This window comes from Penicillium arizonense, assembly GCF_001773325.1.
Source record: "Penicillium arizonense strain CBS 141311 chromosome Unknown PENARI_contig010, whole genome shotgun sequence".
NCBI lineage: Eukaryota > Fungi > Ascomycota > Eurotiomycetes > Eurotiales > Aspergillaceae > Penicillium > Penicillium arizonense.
The window spans coordinates 576,337-602,134 of NW_019173287.1; the positions used below are offsets into that span (position 1 = coordinate 576,337).

A 25,798-nucleotide genomic window follows, 5' to 3' on the forward strand; every position below is an offset into this window, starting at 1 on the left:
GGTTGTGGTTGGTGTGGTGGGTTGGTGGTTGGATGCGGGCAGCTTTCCTATGCGATGCGGGGTGATGTCTCGCCTGTTGCGGGCAAGTGGCCTGAGGGTATAGTTGAAGGGGTTCGTCGGGATAGATACAAAGGTTCAATTGAAAGTCCCTTTTCGAGGATATGTGTATCCCTGTGCAGTTAATGTCAATGGCTACTTCGACAGGAGCTTGTCCGGTTAGTTCGGCAGTTCGGTGGGCGGTAAGACGATGTCCACATCATGCACCATACAAGAAGATCATTGTCTGAATAGCACTCTGTTATTCAGATTGATAACTGATGTGCCTATGCTTATATCTACAGGGCTAAGGCGAAAAAGGCACCAGTGAACAGCCTCAATTATGTGCCCAGGCTAACCGGTACACGTGATGCGACCAAACCTACGGCACTCGGGACTCAAATAGCCCCGATGATGTCCTGAATGCCCCTGAAATTGAGAGTCGCTCATTCAGAGCTGAACAAACATGGACTCAAAAGTTAGCCAACCACGAGTTAACGCCCCAGTTGCTTTGCAGCAACATCCGTGACCATATACATTCTGGTATCCAGGAAAAGCTTAAATGTACAGCAGAAGTTACAACAGAAGTAAAGAGTAAAGTCAAGAAGTAAAGGTGAGAAGGAAAAAGAACAATTAGAGACAAAAGGGTAGAAAAAGAATTAGACACAAGAAGGGCGAGCGTTGAGGGTGGAAACAGATAGATATGATATCGAATGTAAAGACCAAAGATTCCAGGAAATAGGAAATCAGATCATTTTCGTCTTGATTGGAACGAAGCAAAGAAATTCGTGTGGCGTGGGAATAGTTCCTGAAATTGAGCGGACCTCGGCACATACTTGCCCCCGAACCCCCTCGACCAGCGAAAGGGGACGGGGGCAACCCCAGTAAAAGGAATCATGATGGACGGAAAGAATCATCTACATGACCGCCTTTGCTCTCGATTTCGGCAATGAGATCGTGGCGCTCTTGGAGCTTGACATGAATGAAGTCAACTGTCTTCTGTAGAACAATGCTCTCGCTTCGGCCCTGGCCCTCCAGACCAGGGACCAGCTCTGTGAGGCGATCGAAGCCCTCGCGAATTGCTGCGCGTCGCTTTTGCTCCGAGGCGATATGGTTGCTCTTCTTTTCTTGGTCGGTTAGACGAGGCTTGTCTTTGTCTTGGGCGGACTGCTTGGATGTGCCATTCGGCGTTGACGATGACCTGTCATCGCCATCTTCTGGATTCATGTTGAATGCGACTCGGATGGGAGGAAGTGGTTAAAAGGACGGGATGGAATCGATACTCGGAATGGATGCGCGGAAGTGGGTATAACGTGTTCGGGGGTTTGCTTCGATTGCGATTCTTTCTGAGTGTCAACGCCGAGATATGTAAGAGAAGAATAGAAGGTGAAGCAGAGAAGTTGATAGCGATAAGGTGCGGAGTTAAGTGAATGTCTTGGCAATATTTAAACGTCATAGAGGTCCACTGGACTCGCCCTGCTTTTCCTTTTCTTCAATTTCGTTCCACATGACATTTCATATTTAATCATTGTCATTGTCGAGATCAGACAAATTGACTGTCTGACTGCTCCTCTCCCGCCCCGGCCCTATCTATCGCAATCTCACCCAGTTCACCGGCGCCCCGGTACTTCTTGTACAACAATGGCCTACGAGCCGCTGCGCGGCTCATGCTCCTGTGGTCGCAATGAATATCAAGTCAACATCCCAGACGATGTGACAGAACATGCCGAGGTCTACTTCGATAGCAGCCGAGACAACCGTGAGTGAATCCCAAGCTAGCCTGTCGATCTCCCGGCCAATACTAATATCAAACAGGTCGATTCCACGGCACACCTCTTTCGGCATGGCTGCGCGTGCCTCTTGACTGGTACGAGTCTTATACTCAATCCTTCTTCCCGGATGAATCCCACTCCTCCATCCGCCGGAGATTCTCGCCCCGTCATGCTCCTCAGACTCAGCGAGTGTTCTGTGGTTACTGTGGAACGCCATTGACATTCTGGACAGAGGAGCCGCGCGAGGAATCAAACTTCATGTCTATTACCATTGGAAGCTTGCTCTCTGAAGACCAGCGGGCTTTGGCTGATCTAGATCTGCTTCCGGATGACTTCGATGAAGAGGCCCCACGTGCTGGAGTCTCGGCCTCCTCTGCTCTGGCACCGGCAGAGGCTCCCACTTCTTCAGTCATTATTCCGTCTTTTGAGGAGCCCAAAATTTCCAGGAGCTTCCAACACGGCACAACAAGGGGTATCCCTTGGTTTGAAGAGATGGTGGAAGGATCTCGTTTGGGTCGCTTGATGCGATCTCGGCATGGGAAGGGAGTTAGTGATGATCAGTCTACTTCGGTTGAATGGGAGATTAGCGAATGGCATGATGACGGATCTGTATTTGTACGACAGGAATCGGAGTCCAGTGGAGGGTCTACTGGGAAAAGAAAGCGGGTGACCCAGGCCGATGTCGAGGAGTCTGAGTCTCCCTCGAAGCGTGTTGAGTAACGTGCCGAAAAGTCTCTGGAGTATTATGAATATTTAGCTGTTGTTTCATTTCAAAAATAAAATTAATGTTTAAACATATGTTCCTTATGCATATTCTAAGTTACTGTTCAATAAAGGCTTCCATTAACTCAAGGGAGCTCTAGGAAACGACGTCAAAGCTGGCAGTATAGAATCTTGTCGCAAAGCCTGTGTCACTTTTGACTTTATAAGAGAAACAAAACCAGGGCCTCAGGATTTTCATATGCAAGCATATTTCCGAAGAACAATAGGCAACAGTATCTAGTCATTCATTTAGTTTCAGTAACGGCGCAATTTGAGATAGTTGAACCAGGTCCTTTCATGCATCCAAGCCTAAACTTTTACAATATTTGAAGTGCCTTGGATACTACCTCAGTTCACCTCTTTCACTTCAACGTATTATTTAAAACACATCATAGCCTCTGGCATACCAGAATTGACCGAGAAAGCACCGTATAATATAGAGCCTCGACCCGCCACGAAATCAATGTATCAGCTCATGTAAAGTGTTGTCAAAATCCAGTCAACTCAAAGCTACAATGGTCCTTCTACTTGCATTTTTCTTTCACAGAATCCTATGCAAATGCCAATCTACAGCTGTCTTCTTCTGTTCGCCTATATGTTGGGTTAATACAGACCTGTTAAGCAAGACCCAAGGAAGAGTGAGTGATGCACCTTGCAGCCACTTGATTCACATGTGTCTGCTAATCATATATGGTTTCATGTCATGGAAAGTCCTTGTGTGATTCCCAGTGAACGTGGAGTACATGCCTGTTTCCAACAAAGAATCAGACGATCAGCTCGGACCAAATGGTGAACTCAAGTCGGCCTCCATTATTGTTTGAGTCGAGGTATTTTGAGACGGGTACTATACAGGTTGAGAGCGAGCGAAGATATGCACAGTGGAGGCTGATGTGGGCCATAGACGCATTATAGGCCCCAAATGGGTTCTCTGAAATTCATATTTGTGCTGAGAGGGACTCATTCCAGATATCTAGAAATAGGTCCAAGAGCAAAATTGACTCCTCTTCCTCTCATGCTCCCATCCTCACCATCTAATAAAACGAGAATGATATAGATGTAAGCTTTCGCAAAGCATACCCGAAACGGCTAAGCGCGGACCCATCTCCGTTGGGCTGAACATCCAACGATCTCCAGTAGTTAGTTCTTAGTTACACTTCAACACGCCATGGTGTATTGCGGCAAGCCAAGTAAAGGATGTGGCGAGTGCCGGGCCAGAAAGATCAGATGTGACCAAAGCCGACCGGCGTGTTCGCAATGTACGCGCGCCAAGCGGGACTGCCCGGGCTACCGGGATCAATTATCGCTGATGTTCCGCGACGAGAGCCAAGAGGTAGTGAGAAAGGCGGCCGGGTCTAAGAAGAGCGAGCGAGTGCCTCGCACTGTATCCCCAGAAGGGAAGACCGGGGTCGTGGTGGAGCCGGAGTTCGACTTCAATGTTCTCCGACGACTGGGGAGTCGCCCGGTCGAAGTTCAGCCATCGCAGGATGTGGAGACGACCAAGTATGAAGCGATTTGTTATTTCATGCGGTCGAATGCTATTCCTGGGTCTTTCTGGACTAGTGATTTGGTCTCCAAGTTCTTGTTGCAGTCTGGGGGTCCAGCGAGTCAGAGGGCCATGCAGGCCAGTGTGGTTGCTACTGCGACAGCTATGCTTTCCCGTGTCCGAGGCTTGCCCTCGCTGCAAGATGTGGCCCACCGGGAGTATGGGTCCGCTTTGAGGTTGCTAAACACCGCCCTATCCGATATGGATCAAGCGAAGACGAATCAGACTCTGGGCACTGTCGTGCTGCTTGCCATTTATGAAGTAAGTTCGTTGATCCCGCAGATATGCAGATACTAACTAGGATTATAGGTTGTTACGTCAAGGTCTCCGGAAAATATTGACAGCTGGACAAACCATATCAATGGTGCGACGGCCTTGCTTGATATAAGAGGAACTGACCAGCTCAAGACTGATGCTGGTCTGAAATTATTCTTGCACCTGCGATATCAGATTGTAAGTGTCGTGGACCAGGTGTCCATCCCACACTAATCATCCATAGATCATCAGCTGCCTACAACGAGACGCCAGAGTTCCAGAATCACTATTCGAATGTACCAAACTCACCATGTTCCTTCGCCCAGCAGAAGCACATGGCAATCGCCTCGTCATGATTATTGGCAAATTATCCAACCTACGCGCAGACATCAGAACCAAAGCATTCAACAACGAACGAGAAATCATATCGGCAGCCTCAGCCATCGAAGCGGACCTGATTGCGTGGCTAGCTTCGCTCCCGCCAGAATTCAACTATACCAACCACACAAAGTCCCCCTTTGACTCTCAATTCCAACATCGATTTAAGGGACTATCACCATACGACGACCAATACCACATCTACCCGAACCTCTGGGTCTGCAATTCTTGGAATCAATACCGCAGCGCCCGAATAGTCGTCAGCGAAATCATCCTCTCCCACATCCGCCAGATCTCCACAACCTCATCCATAACCTCCCTCTCCGAAGAATTCCACCTGCAGTGCAAGGCGCTCCGTTCAACAATCAGACGACTGGCCGTGGACATCTGCCGCGGCGCACCGTTTCACTTCAACGCACACGGGGCAGACACTTCACCTAATTCCATACCGCCAGAAAGCTACATCGGCGGCCTCGTGCTCCTATGGCCCTTATTCGTCGCTGGTATTGTCGAGAACCCGCGCCACGGTCTCCGCCGTTGGGTCGTGAAGTGTCTGGAGATGATTGGGAACACGATGGGTTTAGATCAGGCGCTTGCTGTTGCTGATATTATCTCTGCTGATCCTGGGATTTTGCGTTCCGTTACTGAAACTGAAGAGGAGGATGGTCTTATTGGGGATTCGAATGCGCCGGACTTGACTAGTCGGCTTCCTGTACCTCTAACTGGATAAAGTCGTGGGAGAGGGGGTTATAGATGGCTTGATGTTTATTTTCTTTTATGTTGTTTTTGTTGTTTATGTGCCGCGTTAGTGGTGTCAGGTCATGTCTCATAATTTGTATACATTGTCGCGTTATAGCCTGGATCTGGGAGGGGGCCTCATTATGAATCACGAAATGTATCTAACATCAATAGAAGGGCGACTGATAGAGTCTTACCTTCAAAAGCCTTTTCAGTAAACTCCAACATAACCCTGTAACCCAGGCTACTATACTTCGTATCAACCAAATTGGGCTGTGCGCTCAGGAGGTGGGGCTGGGCTGTGTAGCTCCGCCTCCAGCCTTAACTAGCTCATGCGGCTCCTACAAACAATATACACATCTGGTTGGCTAACCTATAGATTAAATACCCAGCATGTCCACTATAGGACGGTGTCTTAGTTTGGTTAGATGCAGGTGTGGCTCCTACCAGACACGGGGTACAACCACATTCCACCCTACCAGGTACATATGTGCCCCTGCCAATTCCAATAGGGCTGCCGACCATCCCGAGTCTGCCTTGACTTGCGGCAGTGTGACAATTCCAAGGTTTGTACGGGGCATTCCAAAGTTTAGATGACTGTTGTATAGTCCCCGCCCTGGTGCCCAAGTATGCCTTGTCCCACGTTCCCATGATTCTTGCCCTAGGCATTGCCATCTTGATACTTTGGTTATTAGTTCCACAGATATGAGGCCGTGTTCAAAGACGGGTATAAAGAAGGTGGTGTTTCCGGTTGTGACAAATTTCTTTGTTTTAGACAGAACCATATTTAGACCTGAGTCTTTGACATCACGTCTTTTTAATAGAGGTAGAATCTGCATTTCTATTTCTTCAATTACTATATGCCCTTGGCAGCCATGAACTTGTCGGAGAAATCACCATCCAAGTGGGCTTCTTTTGCCTCACACCGACGTTCATCCGGTCAAGAAACACAAGTGAGAGCAGAGCCGGCTCCTAAGAAATCATGGAGATCGAAATTCAGAAGTCCGGTCACATTCAACCCCAACTCTAACTCCAATTCCAACAATGAAACCACCGACCTCCCACCACCGTACTCAGCCAACCCAAGTTCCCCCAGGACCCTACACCAACACCAATCAACAAACACCCCCACAGACCCGGAATCAGCCTACACATTCCTCAACACATTCGACACAATCTTCCTAGTAGACGACAGCACAAGCATGAAAGGCTCAAACTGGACCTCAGCCGCCAACGCAATCGCAGCAATCGCCCCAATCTGCACAGCCCACGACCCAGACGGAATAGACATCTACTTCCTAAACCAGCCAGCCAGCAGCAACGTGCACCACAACATAACAACTCCCAGCCAAGTGCACGAAATCTTCCAAAGCGCGCAACCGCGCGGTGCGACACCCATCGGTAAACGGCTGAATGATATTCTGCGGCCGTACATGGCGCGTGTGGAACGCATGCATACTGCCCAGAAACGTGGTGATAATGGGGAATTGTATGTGCGGCCGGTGAATATTATTGTTATTACGGATGGAGTGTTTACGGATGATGCTGAAAGTGTTATTGTGGGTGTTGCAAGGAAATTGGATTTGATTGATGCTATTGCTTGGCAGGTGGGCATTCAGTTTTTTCAGGTTGGGCGCGATGAGAGTGCTAGGTTGTATTTGCAGGAGTTGGATGATTTTCTGGGGGGAAGGTGTCGGGATGGGTTGAGGGATATTGTTGATACTGTTTCTTGGAAGGAGAGGGGGCTAAGTGGTGAGGGCATCTTAAAGACTGTTCTTGGTGCTGTTAATAAGAGGTTGGATCGGAGGGTTCTTTAGGGTTGTCTTTTTTTTAGTATAGTGACATAGCTAATGTTTTAACACCATTGGACAGACCGTTTTTTAGACCGTTTTTTAAACAGCTTTTTAGACCCCCTATCGCAAACCGAAGAGCAAGTCTTCACACACCCTACGAGGCCTATTGTCTTCCTCTACGCCCTTTTGTTCATTTTTACTTACTAAATACAGTGAAATACATATACTATGTCTTCCCTAATTAGGCTTAGACAGGTGGAGAGGGGGTCCGAATATCAACAGGAGGGGGTCCTTTTAACATTGCCCTTCTTTAATTAGTTATGTGTATGTGTTGGTGTTGTTGTGAAGTATAGATGTTCTTCCCCGGTTTCAGGCAGGTTGGTTTTTCAGGGGCCAGTTTCATAGTTGCTTTTTACTGCCTAGAAATAATAACTTCCAGCCAATCGCATATTTTATCGGGTTGTTTATTCTTGGCTTATTATGAAACTGACAGATCAACAGTAATCTCAGGAACCGCCGGGGTGGAGTACAAGGCGAACACATCCTTGGCCCTGCGAACCTATGAGTGCAGTTAGTTCAATTAAGTTAGCTACTATTAGCTGCAGTAGTCTCCTCTAGTGTGTCCAATAGAAGTATCTCAACCGTTATACGCCAATCACGTCGTTTCGGCACTTCAGTTCCCTATGTGACATGTTTCGTTCCCAGTTTCCAAGCTAGGAGTTCCTGTTTATTTCTAGAAAAACTTGTTAGGAAGAAGCTAGAGTGGTTTCCTCTAATTCTCACTGTAAAATAAATTAATTGTGCGCACCTTGCGTGGGGAACGACCAAATTCGGTTCAGGTGGATGATACGCAAGCCACCGTGATAATCTTCGCTCAATTCCCTATTTTGACTGGCATATTCCATACCAATTTGCCCTGAAAGTTGGTTGACTGCACTAGTTCGCTCCACCTTTCATCACCGCAATTTGTGTGATCGGCGAAAGTCATCATCCCCGCGCCGATCCCCTCGAAAACCTCACCTCTTCATATCTCAACGTCTCTCCAACATACCTGACTCCTTCCACTCCTTCCACTACTTTCACTCCTTTCCGCCGCTTCAACTTTACTCTAGTTCCTCTCTCTCATCTCTCTTAGCGCCGGGTCCGTACACAGTACTCGGCGCTTGCATCTTCACCTCCGATTGGCCGTCCTTGTCGCCCTGCACTGCGCCTGGGAAATTGTCCCATCGCGGCTCCCGCCTAGCTATGGCATGCTCCAATCACACCTGAAACGTCGTTATTCTTAGACCTGTCAAGCCTGAGACAGGTACCGCTTGGGGTTGCCTTGGGTCTGGACTAGTCTTACCGACTAGTTCTTTAGTGTTATTGTTATATGAACTCGTGTTTGCGACTCGACTTCTGCCTTTCTCCATTGTCTTTTGTCTTGCATTTGCGTGTACAGCACTGGGTGTTTGTGTTTTAGCATTTGTTTTCCTTTTGTTCTGCATTGTTGTGCCTGTTCTCTCTTTGATTTATCTTTCTTTTTTACTTGCTATCTTCAGCTCTAATCAGCGATCTCTTTTCTTCTCTTTTCTTATATTGCGATGATCTCTACCACCCTCATGACTTTCTTGCTGTGAGTGTGTCCAATGCCAATTGCAACTTCATTACTGACTCAATCTAGGATTACCAAACCCGAGGTCCGGTCGGTCAAACTGCTCGGATCGTGGGATAATTTCTCCAAGCAATATGTGATGGAAAGAGACAGGCGAGTTGGGCCGGGCCACTGGAAAGGATGCCATACTTTTACGGATATCATTGGCGACGGGCCTGACCAATGGCGAACCGGTGGTCTCAAGATGGGAGGCACCTACTGGTACTATGTGAGTCTTACTGACCATATCTATCAGAGGATGAGCTAATAAAAACAGTACTTGCTGGACGATGATATTGAGTATTATAACGAAAGAGAACCTGCCACTACACAATGTCCTCTGCTTCCCGGGCAACCGGTGAATGTGCTGAACGTGCCCATCATCCTACCCGATAGTCGGTCTCATGGACGCTCGGGAAGCAACAGCTCCCAAAAAGCCGAATACCGAACGATGAATCCAGAGGACAAGTTCATGAACCCGCGCAAGCCGCCACCGCAGCCTCAGCCGGTGCGTCTCCAGACGTCCACGTCCGTGCGTCGCCAACCGAGTCCGGCGCTGGCTTCCACCTCTCCAATTGCGGGCATGATTCACAGGAGTAAATCCCAGCCGAACAGTGCCAGTCGCAGAAGCCACAGCTCGAAGGATTCGCGTTCCATGTCTCCCCCGAGAGCACGAGCTCTTCGCGCTGCTTTGGGACAACCCAATGGGACGGAGCACCGAACGCCCGAGGCATGGAAATCAGCCAATGCTTCAAATGAGTCTGTTGAGACTCGCCGCAATGTCCCTGGGATCAAGGTCAACGCTGGAATTGCAGTTCCCTCCTCCGCGAACTCGCCTAACAAACCCGGATCCTCTACCATCCAGAGTCGTCGCGCGCTGAGAACCGGCGAAAATGCAGCCCCGGGTCGCCTTCTCACTGTGCAGACACGCCCTGAGCACTATGGACACGGTCCTCCTCGCGCGAATGGCAAAAATGCGGCCTACGATGAGTCTCGTGCTATCAGAGAGGCCTTGGAGGATATCGCAAACTCCAGTGACTTGCCAACGCCAACCAAACCATTCGCCAAGAAGGAAAAGAGGCTTCCCACGCTTCCCAACTCTCCATCCTCCGTGATGGACGAAGCCGTCCGTGCCATCGACGAAAGAGACAAAGCGATGGACCCGGAGATCCTGCGCAGCCACTTCTCCAGCATGACAATGACAGACGATTCCATCCACTCCCGCTTCATCCCAGAACGCAGCCGATTTTCCGAATGGAGCACCGATACCGAAGCCGACGACTACAACACACCAGAATCAATGGTTTCAACTTCTACGTTCAATCAGGACTGCAACTACGAAACCGAAGCCTCAGATGACAGGTGGAAAACCCCCGAACTCTCCCAGTCCGGCGACGCAGCAACAAACACAGACCCGAACACCCCCCACCTGACAGTCCACTCCAAACCCTCCTCTCCAAACTCAGCCTCCGGCGACCTCCCCTGGAACGTCCCCCTACCCCACCTCACAGTCTCCTTGTCTTCCCCCAGCATCGACGGCTCAGGACTGGGTATCGAAGGCATGGACGAAGTGGAAAGTAACCCGAAGCGCCACGCCGCCCTCTTCAGCGCTCTTGAATCAATGCAGGCACTCGCTATGTCTCGCAGCCCCAATGCCTCCCCCATCCTCCTACCGCAGGTCCTGCGTGACTCTGTTTCCGAGAGAAAACTCTCTGTCGAGCGGAGACACAGTGATCAGGCTGAGTCTATTCGTTCTCGGCGCAGTAATGCGGACTTTCAGGGGGGTAATGCTACCATGCAGGAGTTGATGGATGAGCTCAGTTATCTGAAGAATATGATTCAGTCTGAGATGGATGGCACTCCTTTCTGATGGATGACTGCCTATACTTTACATGTACGTTAGTCGCTCGTTTTGTATTCTTATCCTTGTCCGGTGCTGGTCGCCGGGGCAATTACTGCATAAATGTATCATTTATCTATCTGTTTAAAAGATGAAATTCCATGAAAGTGAACAATTCAAGAAAAGTGATTATTCTCACCTAAGAAGACCATCAATAAGTAACAGAAGAGTACGGAGTAGAAAAGCGAAGTCCCATACAAACATCCTCCAAACACCACACGCGCCAAGAATCCCTGTATCCACCACCCGTCAACAGCTTCAACCAAGACCAAATCAGCCATTTCTACTTGACCGCAAATCAAGAATGGGCTGAATCCAGTCCAGCCTCTAGACAAAAAGCAATGGCAGAAGAGGGCCCCCAACTAACACCCGTCGGAGAAAAATCTCTACCAGCAAAATGCAAAGCCGGCGCCGTGGCATACTGTCCAACAATGGACCTGATCGCGCTAGCGACCGAAGACGAGGAACTACGCGTCTTCCGACTAAACGGGCAACGCGTATTCGGGGGTTCATTTGGTGGTGATCCGTACCTCGGCGAGGACGAGGAGGATGGAGAGATTCGAGGGATGGCGTGGAAGGGGAATGGTACGTGTGCATTCATTCAACCAAGCCATGCAAATCTATTCTAGTTTTCCATTCCCATTGAAAAAATCAAATACTAATATCCCACCCCAGGTCGTCTACTCGCCGTCGCCTGCGGAGATGGCTCACTCCGCATTATCAGCTCGTACAGCGGCAAGACAGTGCACCACTACCGCACCTACCAGCACCAGCACGCCGGTGAAGACGCAGCAGACTCAACCGAGCAGCAGCCTCTGCCCAAGGCAACATGCCTAGGCTGGGGCGTGAATTTCACAGATAGCAAAGCCGCCCAGAGACATCTGCACGAGTCCGCCGGTCAGATCTCCATCGATGACCTCCTCGCTCCGGGAATCCATCCCTCCAAGGCGGCTGCTGTGCTCAAGGCTGATTTACCGCGGGAGCTTGCGCTTCTGGATGTCGAGAGCTCGTTGCCTAAATTGAGTACGCTTCCTGCGACGGGGGGTGAGGATGATGTTTTTAGTTCGCGGGCGTCGCTTGATGCTATTTTTCATTCGGCTAGGGATACCAATGATTCTGTTGATGTCCTTTCTGTTGGGTTTGATGATGGGAGTGTTCATCTGCGGATCTTTGATTGTTTTGAGATTGGTTCGTTTCCTGTTGGGAGGACGCCTGGTGTTGCTGGCTCTTGTCGGGTTTTGAGGCACGCTTCTCATCCGTTGAGTTCTACGCATGCGTTGTTGGCGTCGGCTGTTGATGGTGATGGTGATACGAGGACTCTTGAGCTTGTTACGTTGGATCTACGGTTCATTACTAAGTCTGGGAGGTATTTGTCTCTGCTGGCTTCGAAGACTACGCAACTTCAGAATTTGCTGCGTTATGTTGGGCAGGTGCAGCGACAGATTGAGCTGGAGTGGAAGAACGCGCAGGAACTTCCTGCGCGGTTCTTGCGCAGTGTTAATGATGACTTGCAGGAGAAGTGTCAGTGTGATTTCATCACTGCTATCTACCATCTTGTTGTTACTGGTCATTGCTATGAGCCGATGAAGGAGTTCCTCGTTGATATTGTCGGAGAGAGGGTATGTGAGCCTTGGAATATGTGAGAGCATTGGCTAATGAGCAATTAGGGACACAAGCGATGGGAAAAGGCCGTTGGTGGCGGATACGAGAACATCCGCCGATTGACGCACGAGTGCCTTCTACCCGCCCTCGAGCGCAGCCAGGTACTTCTCAGTCGACTGGTTGGACTGTCCAAATTCCACAAGCTCAGTGATGTCCTCGGACTGGACACGCCTAAGCTAAACGCCATTGTGGAAACACTCGATTGCCTACACCTCCTCGCCCACCGAATCCTCATCCTCACCAACGAAGAACTTGATCAATTCGGTGCTTTCTCCAGATGGCTCCGCCACGAAATCAACATCCTCAACAGCGAGCCTCTATCGCAGACTCTAGAGGAACTGCAAGACAAAAGGGATCTGTTTGACGTCCCTCCCACTGTCAAATACATCACTGGTGCATTGACAAAGAGTGCTCTGCGTAACTTCATCCGCCAACTCCCCATGATGGGACCTCCTCCCCCATCTTCTGATAAGTGGCTTCCTCTGCCGGACGGCCATGACAGCTCCTTCTACGACGCTTTCAAGTCTCTCCTTCAACAACAGCGAGTTGCCCAGGACAAAGGCGGCGACGGTGCATCAATTGATGCACCTAAACTCAACGATCTCACCAGGCGTTTGGGTGTCCAGTTCGAAAAAGTCTTCGGGGAGATCGCCTTGACGCAACGGAGAGGTATCCTACATCGCTCACCCATCACACTTCGCTCCGACTGTGATCAGGGAGTTATCGATCTTGCTGTCTGTTACGAAGACCATGAGGAAGGCCATCCCTGCTCTATATACGTTGCGACCAGGTCAAAAACGTCAAAGTACCAAGGTTCGTCCCGACCCCTTCCCTAACTTAACCATATACTTACACTTCCAACCCCAGCCTACATCTACCGAGTAGTCCTCGACTCAATCGGCGGCGTCAGCTCAACAAGAAGCACATCAATCGCAACTCTCAACCTGGAAGAAGGAACCATCCGCCAACTGCAATTCGTGGCTGACCACACCCTAATGATCCTCTGGACAAACAGCAGTAAGTTCTCTCCACCTTGAATCCACGGATCTAAATCTAATAATCGAAACAGGAGGATCCTCCCACCTCCTCAACTTCCCCTTCCAACCCTTATCGGCACACCCAAACCCACCACCCGTAATCCTCGACTACATAGAGAGTGAAGCCACATCATCCTCTCCGAAGCCTTCCGTTCCAGCTACGAAACTCGATCTGTCGGACTCGTCTCCTCATGCGGAGGTGCTGAAACATGTCTTTGCTTCTACGGGACCGAAGGCGAAGCCTATTTATGTTGATGTTAATGGAAGGAAGGGGAGGCGTGCTGTTTGTGTTTTGTATGGAGATGCTATGCGGTATGAGGTTTTGGATTTGGACGCTGCTATTGATGAGGAGGAAGTGGACGAGGACGGAGAAGGGGGAGAGAGAGAGGAGATGGGGAGTGAGGAGGAAGTTGATACTGAAAATTAGCATTTGTAGTGTGGAATTTGTTTAGATTATAGCTGTTCAACGATACCTCTTTTTGGAGTATGTACTTGCTAGCTGGGAGGGCTTGGTGACTGGGATTATTGTGCGACCAGACACAAAATGGGTATTTCAAGGACAAGCACTCTCTCTAAGAAATCTCCATTCTCAAGCTCTCACGTCACTGCAATATCATTCTTGAGTCTCAGACCGATACAGGTGAACAGTCCGTGCCACATATATATAGAGGGGTACAGGGTCTTTGTGTGATATTGTCGAATTCACCACCATTGTGACTCGGCCGTGGTTGCAATTAACCAGCAGGGTATCGAGATATACCCAAGGGTTGCTGATTATGACATATAATTTTCTCTTTGTCTCCGGGTCTGCTCTGTCACAATGTGGCTAGCGTTAGGCCCTTATCTAGTCTCACTCCGTGCATATATAGTGCGTCGATCAATGAGGCGCACGCAAGATAATTAAAAAAAAGGAAACCCATAAATCGAATTTGATATTATTAGAGCACCAACTGCAGGCAATACAGAGCTGTCCTTTGTTATTATTCTAGAGGCTTCTGTTTGGATATTTTCACCCCACTGGTGGACTCGGTCGCTGGGGCCACAGATGTCTCTAAGGAGAAAAATCAAAACAAGCAAGCTGGAGGGGCTGCCCCTCCATGAAAGGCCTTCAACACACCAGTCAGTAGAGAATACTTAACAAAGCTATTGATATGAGAATAACTCTGTACCGAGTACAAATATAACCATCGTCTTAACTATACAAAAAGCCAGGGCGTGAGTCTAAATCACGTGATATATGACTAAACCCCGCACCCAATCAGGTAGAACTTCATCTCTCCTTCGAATCGCTTTTTTTGTCTCTTCACTTTCTTCACTATTTTCTTGTACTCCAGATTTCCTTGTTTGAAACCTGGGCGTGCACTCAGGCACCTTTTCTCTCTGCTGTCGCGGAAAGACCTATAGTGCATGCCGCCTCATATCCACAAAAGCACCCGTCCCTTCCTCCCACTCAACTTCCACATTTCTTCTTCCCCCCCCCATCCAGGACTTGGGCGTGATTTCGACTTCCCGCCCTATCTTTCTTTCCTGTTTTTCTCATCTTTAATACTTTCTGCACACCATGGATGCTCGTCAGGTGTTGCAGAGCACCCTCGCGCCAGGTAAGACCACCAGCTCCATCGCAGATTCGGCCTTCGAGTCGCGCTGCGTGATGAAGATTTTTTTTTAAGAGCTCCCCTTTCTAACCGTGATTCTCCTTGAAGATGCGGCCGAGCGTACCAATGCCGAACAACAACTCGCCCACGCGGCGGAGGTCGACTTCGTACGTTTTCCTATCTCCCAGTTGTCTCCCGTGTCTCTGCGATGCGAAGGATCCCTTCCCCGGATTCAACCTGAATGCTAATATTCCCGATTCCATAGGCCGTCTATCTTATCACCCTCGGTCAGGAGCTGGCCAACGAGAGCAGCCCAGCTCACATTCGTGTCGCTGCCGGTATTGCCCTGAAGAACGCCTTCACTTTCCGGGACCAGGCCAAGCTGCGCGAGGTGCAGCTCCGCTGGGTCCAGCAGATTAACCCTGAAACCAAGACACAGGTTAAGGAGCTCGCGCTCAAGACTCTTCACTCACCAGACGCCCGCGCCGGAAATGCCGCCGCCACACTTATTGTCTCGATTGCCGCCATCGAGTTGCCCCGGAATGAGTGGACGGAACTGATGAACATCCTCGTCCAGAACGTGGCGAGCGGAAACGATGCCCTCAAGCAGTCTTCTTTGACTGCCATCGGTTACATTTGCGAGTCTCAAGATCCCGATCTCCGCGCGAGCCTCACTGCACACTCTAATGCCATCCTCACTGCCGTTGTTCAGGGTGCCCGGCGCGAGGAGCCAAACATGGATGTCCGTTATGCCGCTATTGCTGCCCTCAGTGATGCTGTTGACTTTGTGCGGACCAACATGGACAACGAGGGAGAGCGAAACTACATTATGCAGGTTGTGTGCGAGGCCACCCAGGCGGATGAGGTTCGAGTCCAGGCTGGTGCCTTTGGCTGCTTGAACCGTATCATGGGTTCCTACTACGAGAAGATGCGCTTCTACATGGAGAAGGCTCTGTTCGGCCTGAGCATCATGGGCATGAAGAGCGAGGAGGAGGAAGTCTCCAAGCTTGCTATTGAGTTCTGGTGCACTGTCTGCGAGGAGGAGATTGCTATCGAGGACGACAACGCTGAGGTATGTGTTTTCTGATAAAAGATGAGTGCAATTGATCGAATATTGACCTTTTTGTAGGCCCAGCAAGAGGGTATTGAGGCTCGTCCTTTCTTCGGCTTTGCTCGCGTGGCCACCCGCGAGGTTGTTCCCGTTCTTCTGCAAGCTATGTGCCGACAGGACGAGGACGCTGGTGACGACGAGTATAACGTGTCTCGTGCCGCCTACCAGGCTCTCCAGCTCTACGCCCAGTGTGTCCAGGGCGAGGTCCTTCAGCCTGTCGTGACTTTTGTCGAGGAGAACATCCGCAACGAGGATTGGCGCCGCCGTGACGCCGCCGTCGCTGCTTTCGGTGCTATCATGGAGGGCCCTGAGCCCAGCGTTTTGGAGCCACTCATCAAGCAGGCTCTCTCTGTCCTGCTTGGCATGATGCAGGATGACTCCATCTCCGTCCGCGACTCCACTGCTTACGCCCTGGGTCGTGTGTGCGACTGCTGCCCCGAGGTCCTGGACCCCGAGGTTCACCTCCAGCCCCTTATCTCTTGCCTTTTCAACGGTCTTGCCAACTCCCCCAAGATTGCCAGCTCTTGCTGCTGGGCTCTTATGAACGTCGCAGACCGCTTTGCCGGTGACGCTGGCTCGCAGACTAACCCTCTGTCGAAGCACTTTGAGGACAGTGTGAAGTCCCTACTCACAGTCACCGAGCGCCAGGACGCTGACAACCAGCTCCGTACCGCTGGATACGAGGTTCTCAACTCCTTTGTTCTCAACTCCGCAAACGACAGCCTGCCTATGGTTGCCACTCTCTCAGACGTTATCATCCAGCGTCTTGAGCACACTATCCCCATGCAGCAGCAGGTTGTCAGCACCGAGGACCGCATTCTTCTTGAGGAGATGCAGACTAGCTTGATCAGTGTTATTCTGGCCATTGTCCAGCGCTTTGAGGTTGAGATCAAGCCCCAGGCCGACCGTATCATGAGCATTTTGCTCCAGGTTCTCCAGACCCTTGGTCCCAAGTCAAGCGTGCCCGATGTTGTGTTCGCTACCGTTGGTGCTATTGCCAGCGCCCTTGAGGATGACTTCATCAAGTACATGGACTCTTTCAGCCCCTTCCTGTACAACGCCCTCGGCAACCAAGAGGAGCCGGGTCTGTGCGCCATGGCCATTGGCCTGGTTAGTGACATCGTTCGTGCCTTGAACGAGAAGGTCCTGCCTTACTGCGACTCCTTCATGAACCTTCTGCTCAAGACCCTCCAAACTACGACCAACCAATTGAAGCCTGCTATCCTTGAGACCTTCGGTGATATCGCTCAGGCTATTGGAACCAACTTCGACACCTACTTGGCTGTCGTTGGCCAGGTTCTCCAGCAGGCCTCCAGCGTCACCACCAGCTCTGACCTCCCCTACGATATGGTGGATTACATTGTCTCCCTGCGTGAGGGTATCATGGATGCTTGGGGTGGTATCCTTCTTTCCTACAAGGGCACTCCTTCCATCACTCAGCTGCAGCCTTTCATTGAGTCCATCTTCCAGCTCCTTCACATCATCTCCACGGAGAGTAACCGCAGTGAGGGTCTGATGCGCTCTGCCATGGGTGTCATTGGTGATCTTGCCGATGCCTTCCCCAACGGTGAGCTCGCTGCCTACTTCCGCAACGACTGGGTCACTGCCCTCGTGCGCGAGACTCGTACGACGAGAGCTTACAGTGAGCGGACCATCGAGACCGCCCGCTGGACTCGCGAGCAGGTCAAGCGCCAGATCAACATGAGCACTGGCATGGCTTAAGCTTCCAATGCACCTCAGCATATTGACCAAAGCGTTTAGCACAGCTTCACTTCCTGGCAGACCATGCCACTCGGCTCGGAAGTGTTGTTGGAAAAGTGACAGGTCCTTTGACGCGGTACTACGGCATCCTGAGGCCCCGCCTCTCGGTATCGGTGTCCGCAGAGAAGCCACCTGCACGCTCGACGCTGGCATACGTGAGCTGTTCGCTATCTCACTCCCAGAATTCCCCCTCCCCCTTCCCAGCACAGGATATCTTCTTATCCACACCCCTTGGTCCTGAACTCTGTTTCCCCTGACCCTTTGCTGGTGCTACTCCCCTGATGACACACGCGCGAATGAAAGCCAGTTACCCCTTCCCCCATTTGCCCTAGGCCCTGTCCAATTTCTCTTCTTGATACAACCCTTTTCACCCTCCCCGTCCTCTTTCTACTTTGTTTTTTAATTAGACAAGACCCCACCCCGTCGCATCTTATAGCATTGCGAATCATGTAGCCCAAGATTCATGTACTTCCCTCACCAATTCCCCAATTCCTCCCCCCCGCAATCATGTATCCCCTCCCCATCATGTCACCCCTCCAGAAACGAGTCATCGTCATGAAAAAGCTGTCCCTGAGTACCTCTCTTCCTTCCTCGTATACTATCCAATCACCCACGCTCCAATGCTGGAAAATTATGTATAGAACAATCCGTCTGTGGATTTACCCATGGATGGCTTAAGTTAACGGTGTGCTAATGAGTTAGTAGTAGAAGTAGCTGTTTGTATGATTGTCGCAGTTCTGTGCCTCGTGTAATATTTTACTGGAATTGACGAAGTCTCGACGGGCTTGTATCATGTATACTTTCCAAATTGAACCTCAGTCATAGTCAAGTGGTGGAGTACACAGTATGTTGCAATGAAGTTTAGACTTGTAGACCTAAAGGCGGTATGTTGAAGCCTGAGGCAGAAATATCGACCCTTATCACCACGTGAGAAGCCAAAGATAAGGGCTGTCACGCCGACTAACCCTACGGGCGCACGACCCGAAAACCAAAGTTCGACGATTTCTTCACTCCTCATCACCCAACGGACAGTCTTTCGAGGTATGTACCAACCCCCCCAACAACAGCCTCTCAGCTAGTCTGGGAGTTGCAATCATCAATTCTGGATCTGCTGTCTTGAGAATTACAGATGGTTCCAGTGGCAGACCAGGAAAGATGATACGCATCTCCCAAATCGGCACGGGCTGAAGAACTCCTTGCAATGCAAAAGGGGCACTCTTTGCGCTCGAGGACTACTGGTGGCTGACTTAGTTTGCAATATGGAAACTCGCCTACGGGCGGGGTTTTCTGTTGCGTTTTCATCGAACAGATACCTCATAATCTTTCTTTAATTTTTTCGATTTGAGAATCTCGATTCCTACACCGCCACAATGGTCAAGACTTCCGTCCTCAACGATGCGCTCAACGCCATGAACAACGCCGAGAAGGCTGGCAAGCGCCAGGTTCTCATCCGTCCTTCCTCCAAGGTCATCGTCAAGTTCCTTGCTGTCATGCAGAAGCACGGTACGTTTACATTGAATTTTTGTCGTCTTCTCTTTCCTATTTCGTCTTTTGCTTTCTTTTCATGTCATGTCGTTTCTTTTGTGCCACTGGAGGATTTTATGTCATCCGGCTTGATAACTAGGCGGCCGGTCTCAACAACCTACGACGTCTGCCTTTTAAGTAGCCGGTATATTGATCTGTCGAAGATCTTACACGTTTTCAAAGCGCTGTTATGGCTTTTTTTTTCAGTATTTGACGACTTTTAAATCTTCGCAACATACTGACGTCTTTTCTTTTCAGGCTACATTGGCGAGTTCGAGGAGGTCGATGACCACCGCTCCGGCAAGATCGTCATCCAGCTGAACGGCCGGTACGTACACCATCTCATCATCAACCTTAAACAAACATGAATGCTAACTACTTCCTCCAGCCTCAACAAGTGTGGTGTCATCAACCCCCGCTACCCCGTCCAGCTCCGTGACCTCGAGAAGTGGGCTACCCAGCTCCTTCCCTCCCGTCAGTTCGGCTACGTCGTCCTGACCACCTCCGCTGGTATCATGGACCACGAGGAGGCCCGCCGCAAGCACGTTGCTGGCAAGCTCCTCGGCTTCTTCTACTAGATGGAGTCTAAAAAAAGAATTGAAAAAGTTCTTGCTTTGACTGGTTTTGCATGGCGTGGTTTTACTGGGATCTTGGGAATGTAATCTGGTAGCTGTGGATATTATACCCCCATTCAGCTATTTATTAGTTTGCAGAGTACATGGTGCGCTCGTATTCCCAATGCTACGTGATTCCGGTCTGCCTTCCGTTACCTGGACATCCTTTGTAGAGAGTAAATATCTGGACCGAGGTAGGATTTCACCGCCTTGGTCGGTTGAGGTATTCTGCCCTTCCCCCGCAAGATTGTTGTCAGTAGTTGATCGTTCAAGAACTCGGTCAAAATGCCTTTGGATACAATCTACCTGACCCGTCATGGTGTACGTACTGTCTAATTCATCGCTATATAGTCCTCAAACTAACCCCTGCAGCACCGCCTCAACTGGACCATCGACTTCCGCACCGGCACCTACAAGGCCCAATTCCCCACGCCGACAGGAAACCCAGCAGACCCTGCGCTGACCTCACATGGCGTTCGGCAGTCGCACGAGCTGGCAGAACATATTGCTGCTTCTCAATTCCATCCCAAGCCATTCCGCGTCTATTCGAGTCCATTCTACCGCTGTCTGCAGACGATCCAGCCCTCCGTCGAAGAACTGAAGAGGATATCCGCCGAGTCTAGACATGGCCAGCAGAATGCTCCCGGTTTGATTGACCGGCATGCGGATTTGGATGTTAGGATTGAGAATGGATTGGGGTGAGTATATATCCTCTATACCACGGCTTCTCCTTTTACTCTCCTATAAACAAACCCATCCGTCCAACCAATATAAACTAACCAACAACCAGAGAATGGTTCGGCGCAACAAACTTCTTCGACCACCCCTCCCACCCAACCCCCAAAGAAATGAGCCTCCATTTCCCAACCCTCATCCCAGAAACAAGTCTCCAAAACTATAAACCACTCCTAATCCCCTCCAGACGCGGCGAGACAATCGGCCAACTCCACAATCGCGTCGCAATAGCCTTGCAGGGAATAATTACCGACATCGACGCTGAGATCACAGCTCTGGAAGCACAGTTACCCCCAGACCAGCGGACCAGCAAATCCGTCTTGATCTGCGCGCATGCAGCACCACTTATTGCCATGGGTCGTGCGTTGACGGGTCGTATGCCTGATGACAGTTCTGAAGAGGATTTTAATGTCTTCACTGCTGGCTTGAGTACGTTTAAGAGGCGGGGGACTTCAACTGCTGTTGTTGAGGGTAAACGATTACGACCGGAGGGTGAGGGTGAGAGTCCCCTTGCTGAAGGCACGAAGTTTGTTCGTGCCTCGGGGGCTGTTCCATGTTGGAAGAATGGAAATGGTGTTGGGGGAGGGTGGAATTGTGTTTCGAATGGGGATTGTAGCTTTTTGAGTACGGGTGCTGAACGTGGATGGTGAGTTTTATCCTGGTTCTTTTGTTTGCTTTGTCTTGATTTTGATACTAATAATCTATTCGATAGGCATTTCAATGGCGAGGAGTCTTTTGATACTGGTCCTATGGCTCCGGCTTCTGAGCCAGCGCCGAGTAAGACCGGTACGAAGTTATGAGCACTGAAACGGTGATCAACGTGCATGTCATCCTGTTGATTCTACAGTATACCATTTCCTATAGCTAGGAACTTATATATAGATCATATACAATCAACACAAGCAGCATATTACCTGAATACAAGTATATAAACAGACGAACATACACACAATGTGGAATCTATTCAAAAACCCCATACTCAACCCTCAACCCATCCTTCCACCCGTAATCAAACCCAACCAACTCCTCCCCCCATGCCCATCTCCATACCTAGCCAACTCATACAAACACCCCCAACCCTCCCGATCCGGCTGCGTCTCAGCGGTAAACCCATACTCCAAAATATCCCTCTTATCCCACTCCCCAGGCTGCTCAATATAATCCCCCTTCGAAGTCCCCTCCAATTCACACATCCTCTTAGCTCCCGCGTCTCGCAGGATATGTATAACATCCGGAAAAAGCCTATATGCTTCTGCCGCACGCGAGGGCGGACCTTGATTCTCATCATAGACCAGATCCGCCTCGAGGGCTTTGGTACGTGCTATGCCGGCTTTGTATGATGCCAATCTGCGCATGTGTGCGCGACGAGTTAGTTCTGCAGAGTGGAGGGCTTGGTCGAGGGGTGTCAAGCGTTCGGATTTGGAAGTGGAGTTGGATTTGGGGTTGGAGGGGTTATTGATGGATTTTATGAGGCCGAGGGTGAGGAGGAGGGATGTTGTTTGTGGTTTGCCGCGGGATGCGGCTGCGAAGAGGGTTGCGTTGCTGTTTGGGTTGGGGAGGTAGTGCGTTTTGTAGGCTTGTTGGATGTTTGGGTTGAGGTGGAGAAGGAAGTGTTGGATTAGGTCGTGGCTGTCTTGGTCGGTTAGGACGACGTTGTTGGCGATTGAATAGAAGATGTCTCGTCCTTGGTCTTTCAGTATGAGAGGGTCAGCGCCCTTTTCCAGGAGAAAGCGGCCTCGCCGGATGGGATTGAGGTTTGTTTCTAGGGCTATTGACAAGGGGGTTTCGCCTCGGCGTGTTTTTGCGTTCATATTTGCTGGAAGGGAGTGATCGAGGAGGGCATTGCATGCGGTTTCGAATTCATCTTCCGGGTGGTAAATTGTCGATAATAGATGGAGTGGAGTTTCTTCTTCGAAGCGGTTGATGATGTCGATATTTGGCATGGCGTTGACTATTTTCTGTAGAGTCGGGATGTATGAATCTGGATAGTCCAGACGCGGTCCGATGATGGACACCCATGAATGTAGAACTGTATTCCCAGCTGACAGGATCGATTCACTCAGATCAGCTCCTGAGTCCAGCAATGCACATATCATACCGCCATCCCAGACTCCTGCATCGGCGGCTGCTGCGATGGGTGTCAGAGAAGGATATCCCTTGTCTTTGGCATTTATGTCTGCTCCAGCTTTGACCAAGGCTTTGACTAAATCTATCATTTGTGCCAGATGGTTCTCCCAAGTCCCGTGGCGGATCCAATAATGCCAGTGATGGGGCAGGTAGCCATGTCGATCGGGGAAGTATTTGGTGATACCGTGCAAGGTGTTTCGTTTCATCGAGTCGAACAGAGTACCATCTGCGCCGTGTGATATCAGATATTTGGCTATAGTCGTCTCTCCAAAGTATGCTGCTAACGCAAGTGGAGTTGTTGATGAATCTTGGCCATGGTATACTGCATTGACGTTGGCACCGAGCGAGATGAGAGCGTCCATGGCTGTCATATTGCGGAAGAAGCATGCCCAATGGGATGGTGTGCCGTGAGGAAGTTCAAACGGACTGATCTGTTAGTTTGAGGTTTTCAGATAAAGAGGCAAAACATACTAATGAAGGATCTGGATCTTCTCTGGGAATCCACCGCTATTCTCCTTGACCACAGGCTCCATGACCGCGTTCACATTTGCTCCTTTCTCAATCATCCGTTTTGCAATTTGGTGGATTGAAGCTTCGGGAACCATAAACAGCCAATGCAGAGGAGTGATCTTCTGCCGGGTTGTGCGGGATGCACTTGCTCCATGGTCAAGCAGGACCTCTATCACATTCGCATGGCCTGCCTGAAATGCCTTGTACAATGGCGTCTCGGCATTCTCATTCTCCACGTCCACTTCCATTTGCGCATCCAGTAAGCTCTGCACCGCATCAACAGACCCAAAAGCAGCAGCAGCATGCAATATCGTGTTGCCTTTGCGGTCAACGACATCACCACTCTTCCTCTTCCACTCTAACACCTTGTTCCGGGTGATTGCAGCTTTAACATCGTTCTTCCCCAAGAATGCATCCGAACAGAACCCCCCATGAATCCTAAACTGGTCTTTCGCCTCTTCCATCCTCTTGACAAGCCGGCCAGGTTTCGCAAAGAAATACCCCTCAGAAACAGCCTGCAGCATCCACTCATCCAAGACATCCTGAGTAAACTCTAGTGTTTGACCATGTGCTTCCATAATCTGCATATACACAGCTCGGGCAGGCGAGTGACCCGCTTTTGCTGCATCGCCTAGATAGCTCAACATACGATCAAGATAGGCTGGCTTCTGTCCGGTGATTGTCTGCGCTATTCCAAAGAGAACATCCCCTGCAAATGGAGGGGCATTGCCTTCCTTGCTGAGCGCGTGTTGTTCTTCGAGCTCTGTGCGGATGCTCTCGTCCAGTCGGTACCAGAAGAGCGGGCCTTTGTTGTAGATTGGGTCAATGATGCCAACATGAGTCGTCGTAGAGTTTGATTGGATTGAGGAAAGCCTGAATTATAGGTTAGCTAATGAACCGAGCCGAGGAGGAATGAACATACCAAGATGCGTATGCTGGCGTATCTGTTTTGAGAAGAGCTGAACTTGGAAGTGGTCGGGCTCGAGGATCCTCGGATAGTAGGCTCAGTACTGCATTGCGCAGTTGCATGCGTATAGAGGAGGGTATATCCTTCCGATCGTTGAATGATGTGGAAATCTGATCAGAGATCTTGTCGAAGTCGCTATCCAGAACAGGAGCATCTCCATCCTTCGTAAAAATCGACAATAGCACCATCCCGAAGCTATACGCGTCAAACCTGAACATCAACTCCGGCGAGAACCCTCCAAATCTTGAGACATCCCCATTCAACACCTCAGGTGCTAACCAAGCCGGCGTCCCCCGGTAATCATCCAATGTAAATCTCCCCTCGGGAGTCTCTAGATCAACACAAACCCCAAAATCACTCAGCTTAGCCTGGAAAGGCATGTTATCACTCGGACCAGCAAAGACAAGCACATTATCCGGCTTGACATCTCCATGCACAATCTTGAGATTGTGTAAGGCTTCCAACCCATTCGCTACACCTAATGCAAGCTGGTATCTCACTCCCACGTCCCTTTGCTCAGCAGCGAGAAGAAAATCGCCCAAAGGCATGATCGCCGCTTCCATGAACAACACCGGAACAGCGAGATCCGCAAAGGGGAAATCGAAACCCCAGGCTAGAAGACTGGTAATGTTGGGATGCGCGCGTAGAACTGGGTTGCATAGCGATAGAAGCTCAAGCTCCAACGTCTTCAACTGGAGGCGATAGTCCGTGCTCGCTGCGAAACGTTGTTCAGCTCGACTTGATAGCGGGATATTAACACGCTTGATGACTTCTCCTTCGAAGACGGGGTCTTTGAAGACGGTGAACTGCGCACCGGAACCGATCTTGGTCGCCCGGGCGGAGAGGTTTACTGCTTTCAGGAGACGGGGGCCGTGGATACCAGTTTGAGAGAGGATGGTGGTGAACTGGGAGAGAGTGCTGAGGACTGGAGCTGAACCGTTGCGGGTTGCGGTTATGGCGGACTCTAGAGGGTCGACCCATGATGAATCGGAGGATAGGTTTAGGCTTTCAAGGTCGAGTTCTTCAATGTCGGTGGAGTTGGACCAGGGTTGGAGGGAAGGGGAGAGATCATCTCCGTCTATGGAGTAGTAGTTGTCGTCGAGGGTATTGAGAATATCGTCGTATTCTGACATTTTTCCTTCGATATACAAGGCAATGAAATTGAAATGGAGAATGAAGGGGAATCATGAATTAAAAGCCAACGGCATACAATAAGCGGCGTGTGCAGGTGCAGTAGTTCAGCCTCTAAAATTAGCCCTAACCTATCCCACTCTTAGTGCTGACTGCTGATCCCCGCCAAGTCCGACTTCCTGACACTTCTTTTCTTCGTCTATCTTTGTTTGCA

At 50.2% G+C, this 25,798-nt stretch overlaps 10 protein-coding genes across 10 annotated transcripts; 8 read left to right on the forward strand and 2 right to left on the reverse strand.

Moving 5' to 3' along the window:
* Positions 1 to 930: 930 nt before the first annotated feature.
* PENARI_c010G05412 (uncharacterized protein) lies at positions 931 to 1,263 on the reverse strand (the record flags this gene model as incomplete). Its single annotated transcript, XM_022632248.1, has 1 exon — positions 931 to 1,263. The coding sequence occupies one exon, from the start codon at positions 1,261 to 1,263 to the stop codon at positions 931 to 933; it is 333 nt and encodes a 110-aa protein (XP_022487908.1).
* A 414-nt stretch (positions 1,264 to 1,677) lies between these two features.
* On the forward strand, positions 1,678 to 2,528 carry PENARI_c010G10774 (uncharacterized protein; the record flags this gene model as incomplete). The annotated part of the gene is made up of 2 exons (XM_022632405.1): positions 1,678 to 1,795; positions 1,852 to 2,528. The coding sequence occupies 2 exons, from the start codon at positions 1,678 to 1,680 to the stop codon at positions 2,526 to 2,528; spliced, it is 795 nt and encodes a 264-aa protein (XP_022487748.1).
* A 1,348-nt stretch (positions 2,529 to 3,876) lies between these two features.
* On the forward strand, positions 3,877 to 5,476 carry PENARI_c010G02877 (uncharacterized protein; the record flags this gene model as incomplete). Its single annotated transcript, XM_022632170.1, has 3 exons — positions 3,877 to 4,374; positions 4,423 to 4,566; positions 4,613 to 5,476. The coding sequence occupies 3 exons, from the start codon at positions 3,877 to 3,879 to the stop codon at positions 5,474 to 5,476; spliced, it is 1,506 nt and encodes a 501-aa protein (XP_022487883.1).
* Positions 5,477 to 6,344: 868 nt separating this feature from the next.
* PENARI_c010G08691 (uncharacterized protein) lies at positions 6,345 to 7,301 on the forward strand (the record flags this gene model as incomplete). Its single annotated transcript, XM_022632338.1, has 1 exon — positions 6,345 to 7,301. The coding sequence occupies one exon, from the start codon at positions 6,345 to 6,347 to the stop codon at positions 7,299 to 7,301; it is 957 nt and encodes a 318-aa protein (XP_022487793.1).
* Positions 7,302 to 8,878: 1,577 nt separating this feature from the next.
* PENARI_c010G01743 (uncharacterized protein) lies at positions 8,879 to 10,780 on the forward strand (the record flags this gene model as incomplete). Its single annotated transcript, XM_022632138.1, has 3 exons — positions 8,879 to 8,892; positions 8,941 to 9,139; positions 9,188 to 10,780. 3 exons carry the CDS (start codon positions 8,879 to 8,881, stop codon positions 10,778 to 10,780), a joined length of 1,806 nt encoding a protein of 601 aa, XP_022487770.1.
* A 461-nt stretch (positions 10,781 to 11,241) lies between these two features.
* Positions 11,242 to 13,936, forward strand: PENARI_c010G01788 (uncharacterized protein; the record flags this gene model as incomplete). The annotated part of the gene is made up of 5 exons (XM_022632139.1): positions 11,242 to 11,395; positions 11,486 to 12,429; positions 12,478 to 13,285; positions 13,340 to 13,489; positions 13,542 to 13,936. The coding sequence occupies 5 exons, from the start codon at positions 11,242 to 11,244 to the stop codon at positions 13,934 to 13,936; spliced, it is 2,451 nt and encodes an 816-aa protein (XP_022487792.1).
* Positions 13,937 to 15,070: 1,134 nt separating this feature from the next.
* On the forward strand, positions 15,071 to 17,937 carry PENARI_c010G04545 (karyopherin beta; the record flags this gene model as incomplete). Its single annotated transcript, XM_022632222.1, has 4 exons — positions 15,071 to 15,110; positions 15,213 to 15,271; positions 15,370 to 16,176; positions 16,234 to 17,937. The coding sequence occupies 4 exons, from the start codon at positions 15,071 to 15,073 to the stop codon at positions 17,935 to 17,937; spliced, it is 2,610 nt and encodes an 869-aa protein (XP_022487837.1).
* Positions 17,938 to 19,346: 1,409 nt separating this feature from the next.
* On the forward strand, positions 19,347 to 20,078 carry PENARI_c010G10068 (40S ribosomal protein uS8; the record flags this gene model as incomplete). Its single annotated transcript, XM_022632384.1, has 3 exons — positions 19,347 to 19,479; positions 19,759 to 19,828; positions 19,889 to 20,078. The coding sequence occupies 3 exons, from the start codon at positions 19,347 to 19,349 to the stop codon at positions 20,076 to 20,078; spliced, it is 393 nt and encodes a 130-aa protein (XP_022487847.1).
* Positions 20,079 to 20,399: 321 nt separating this feature from the next.
* Positions 20,400 to 21,649, forward strand: PENARI_c010G06705 (uncharacterized protein; the record flags this gene model as incomplete). The annotated part of the gene is made up of 4 exons (XM_022632277.1): positions 20,400 to 20,435; positions 20,487 to 20,812; positions 20,905 to 21,375; positions 21,562 to 21,649. 4 exons carry the CDS (start codon positions 20,400 to 20,402, stop codon positions 21,647 to 21,649), a joined length of 921 nt encoding a protein of 306 aa, XP_022487992.1.
* Positions 21,650 to 21,676: 27 nt separating this feature from the next.
* Positions 21,677 to 25,586, reverse strand: PENARI_c010G05200 (uncharacterized protein; the record flags this gene model as incomplete). Its single annotated transcript, XM_022632241.1, has 4 exons — positions 21,677 to 21,681; positions 22,123 to 23,402; positions 23,448 to 24,359; positions 24,409 to 25,586. The coding sequence occupies 4 exons, from the start codon at positions 25,584 to 25,586 to the stop codon at positions 21,677 to 21,679; spliced, it is 3,375 nt and encodes a 1,124-aa protein (XP_022487914.1).
* Between the last annotated feature and the right edge of the window lie 212 nt (positions 25,587 to 25,798).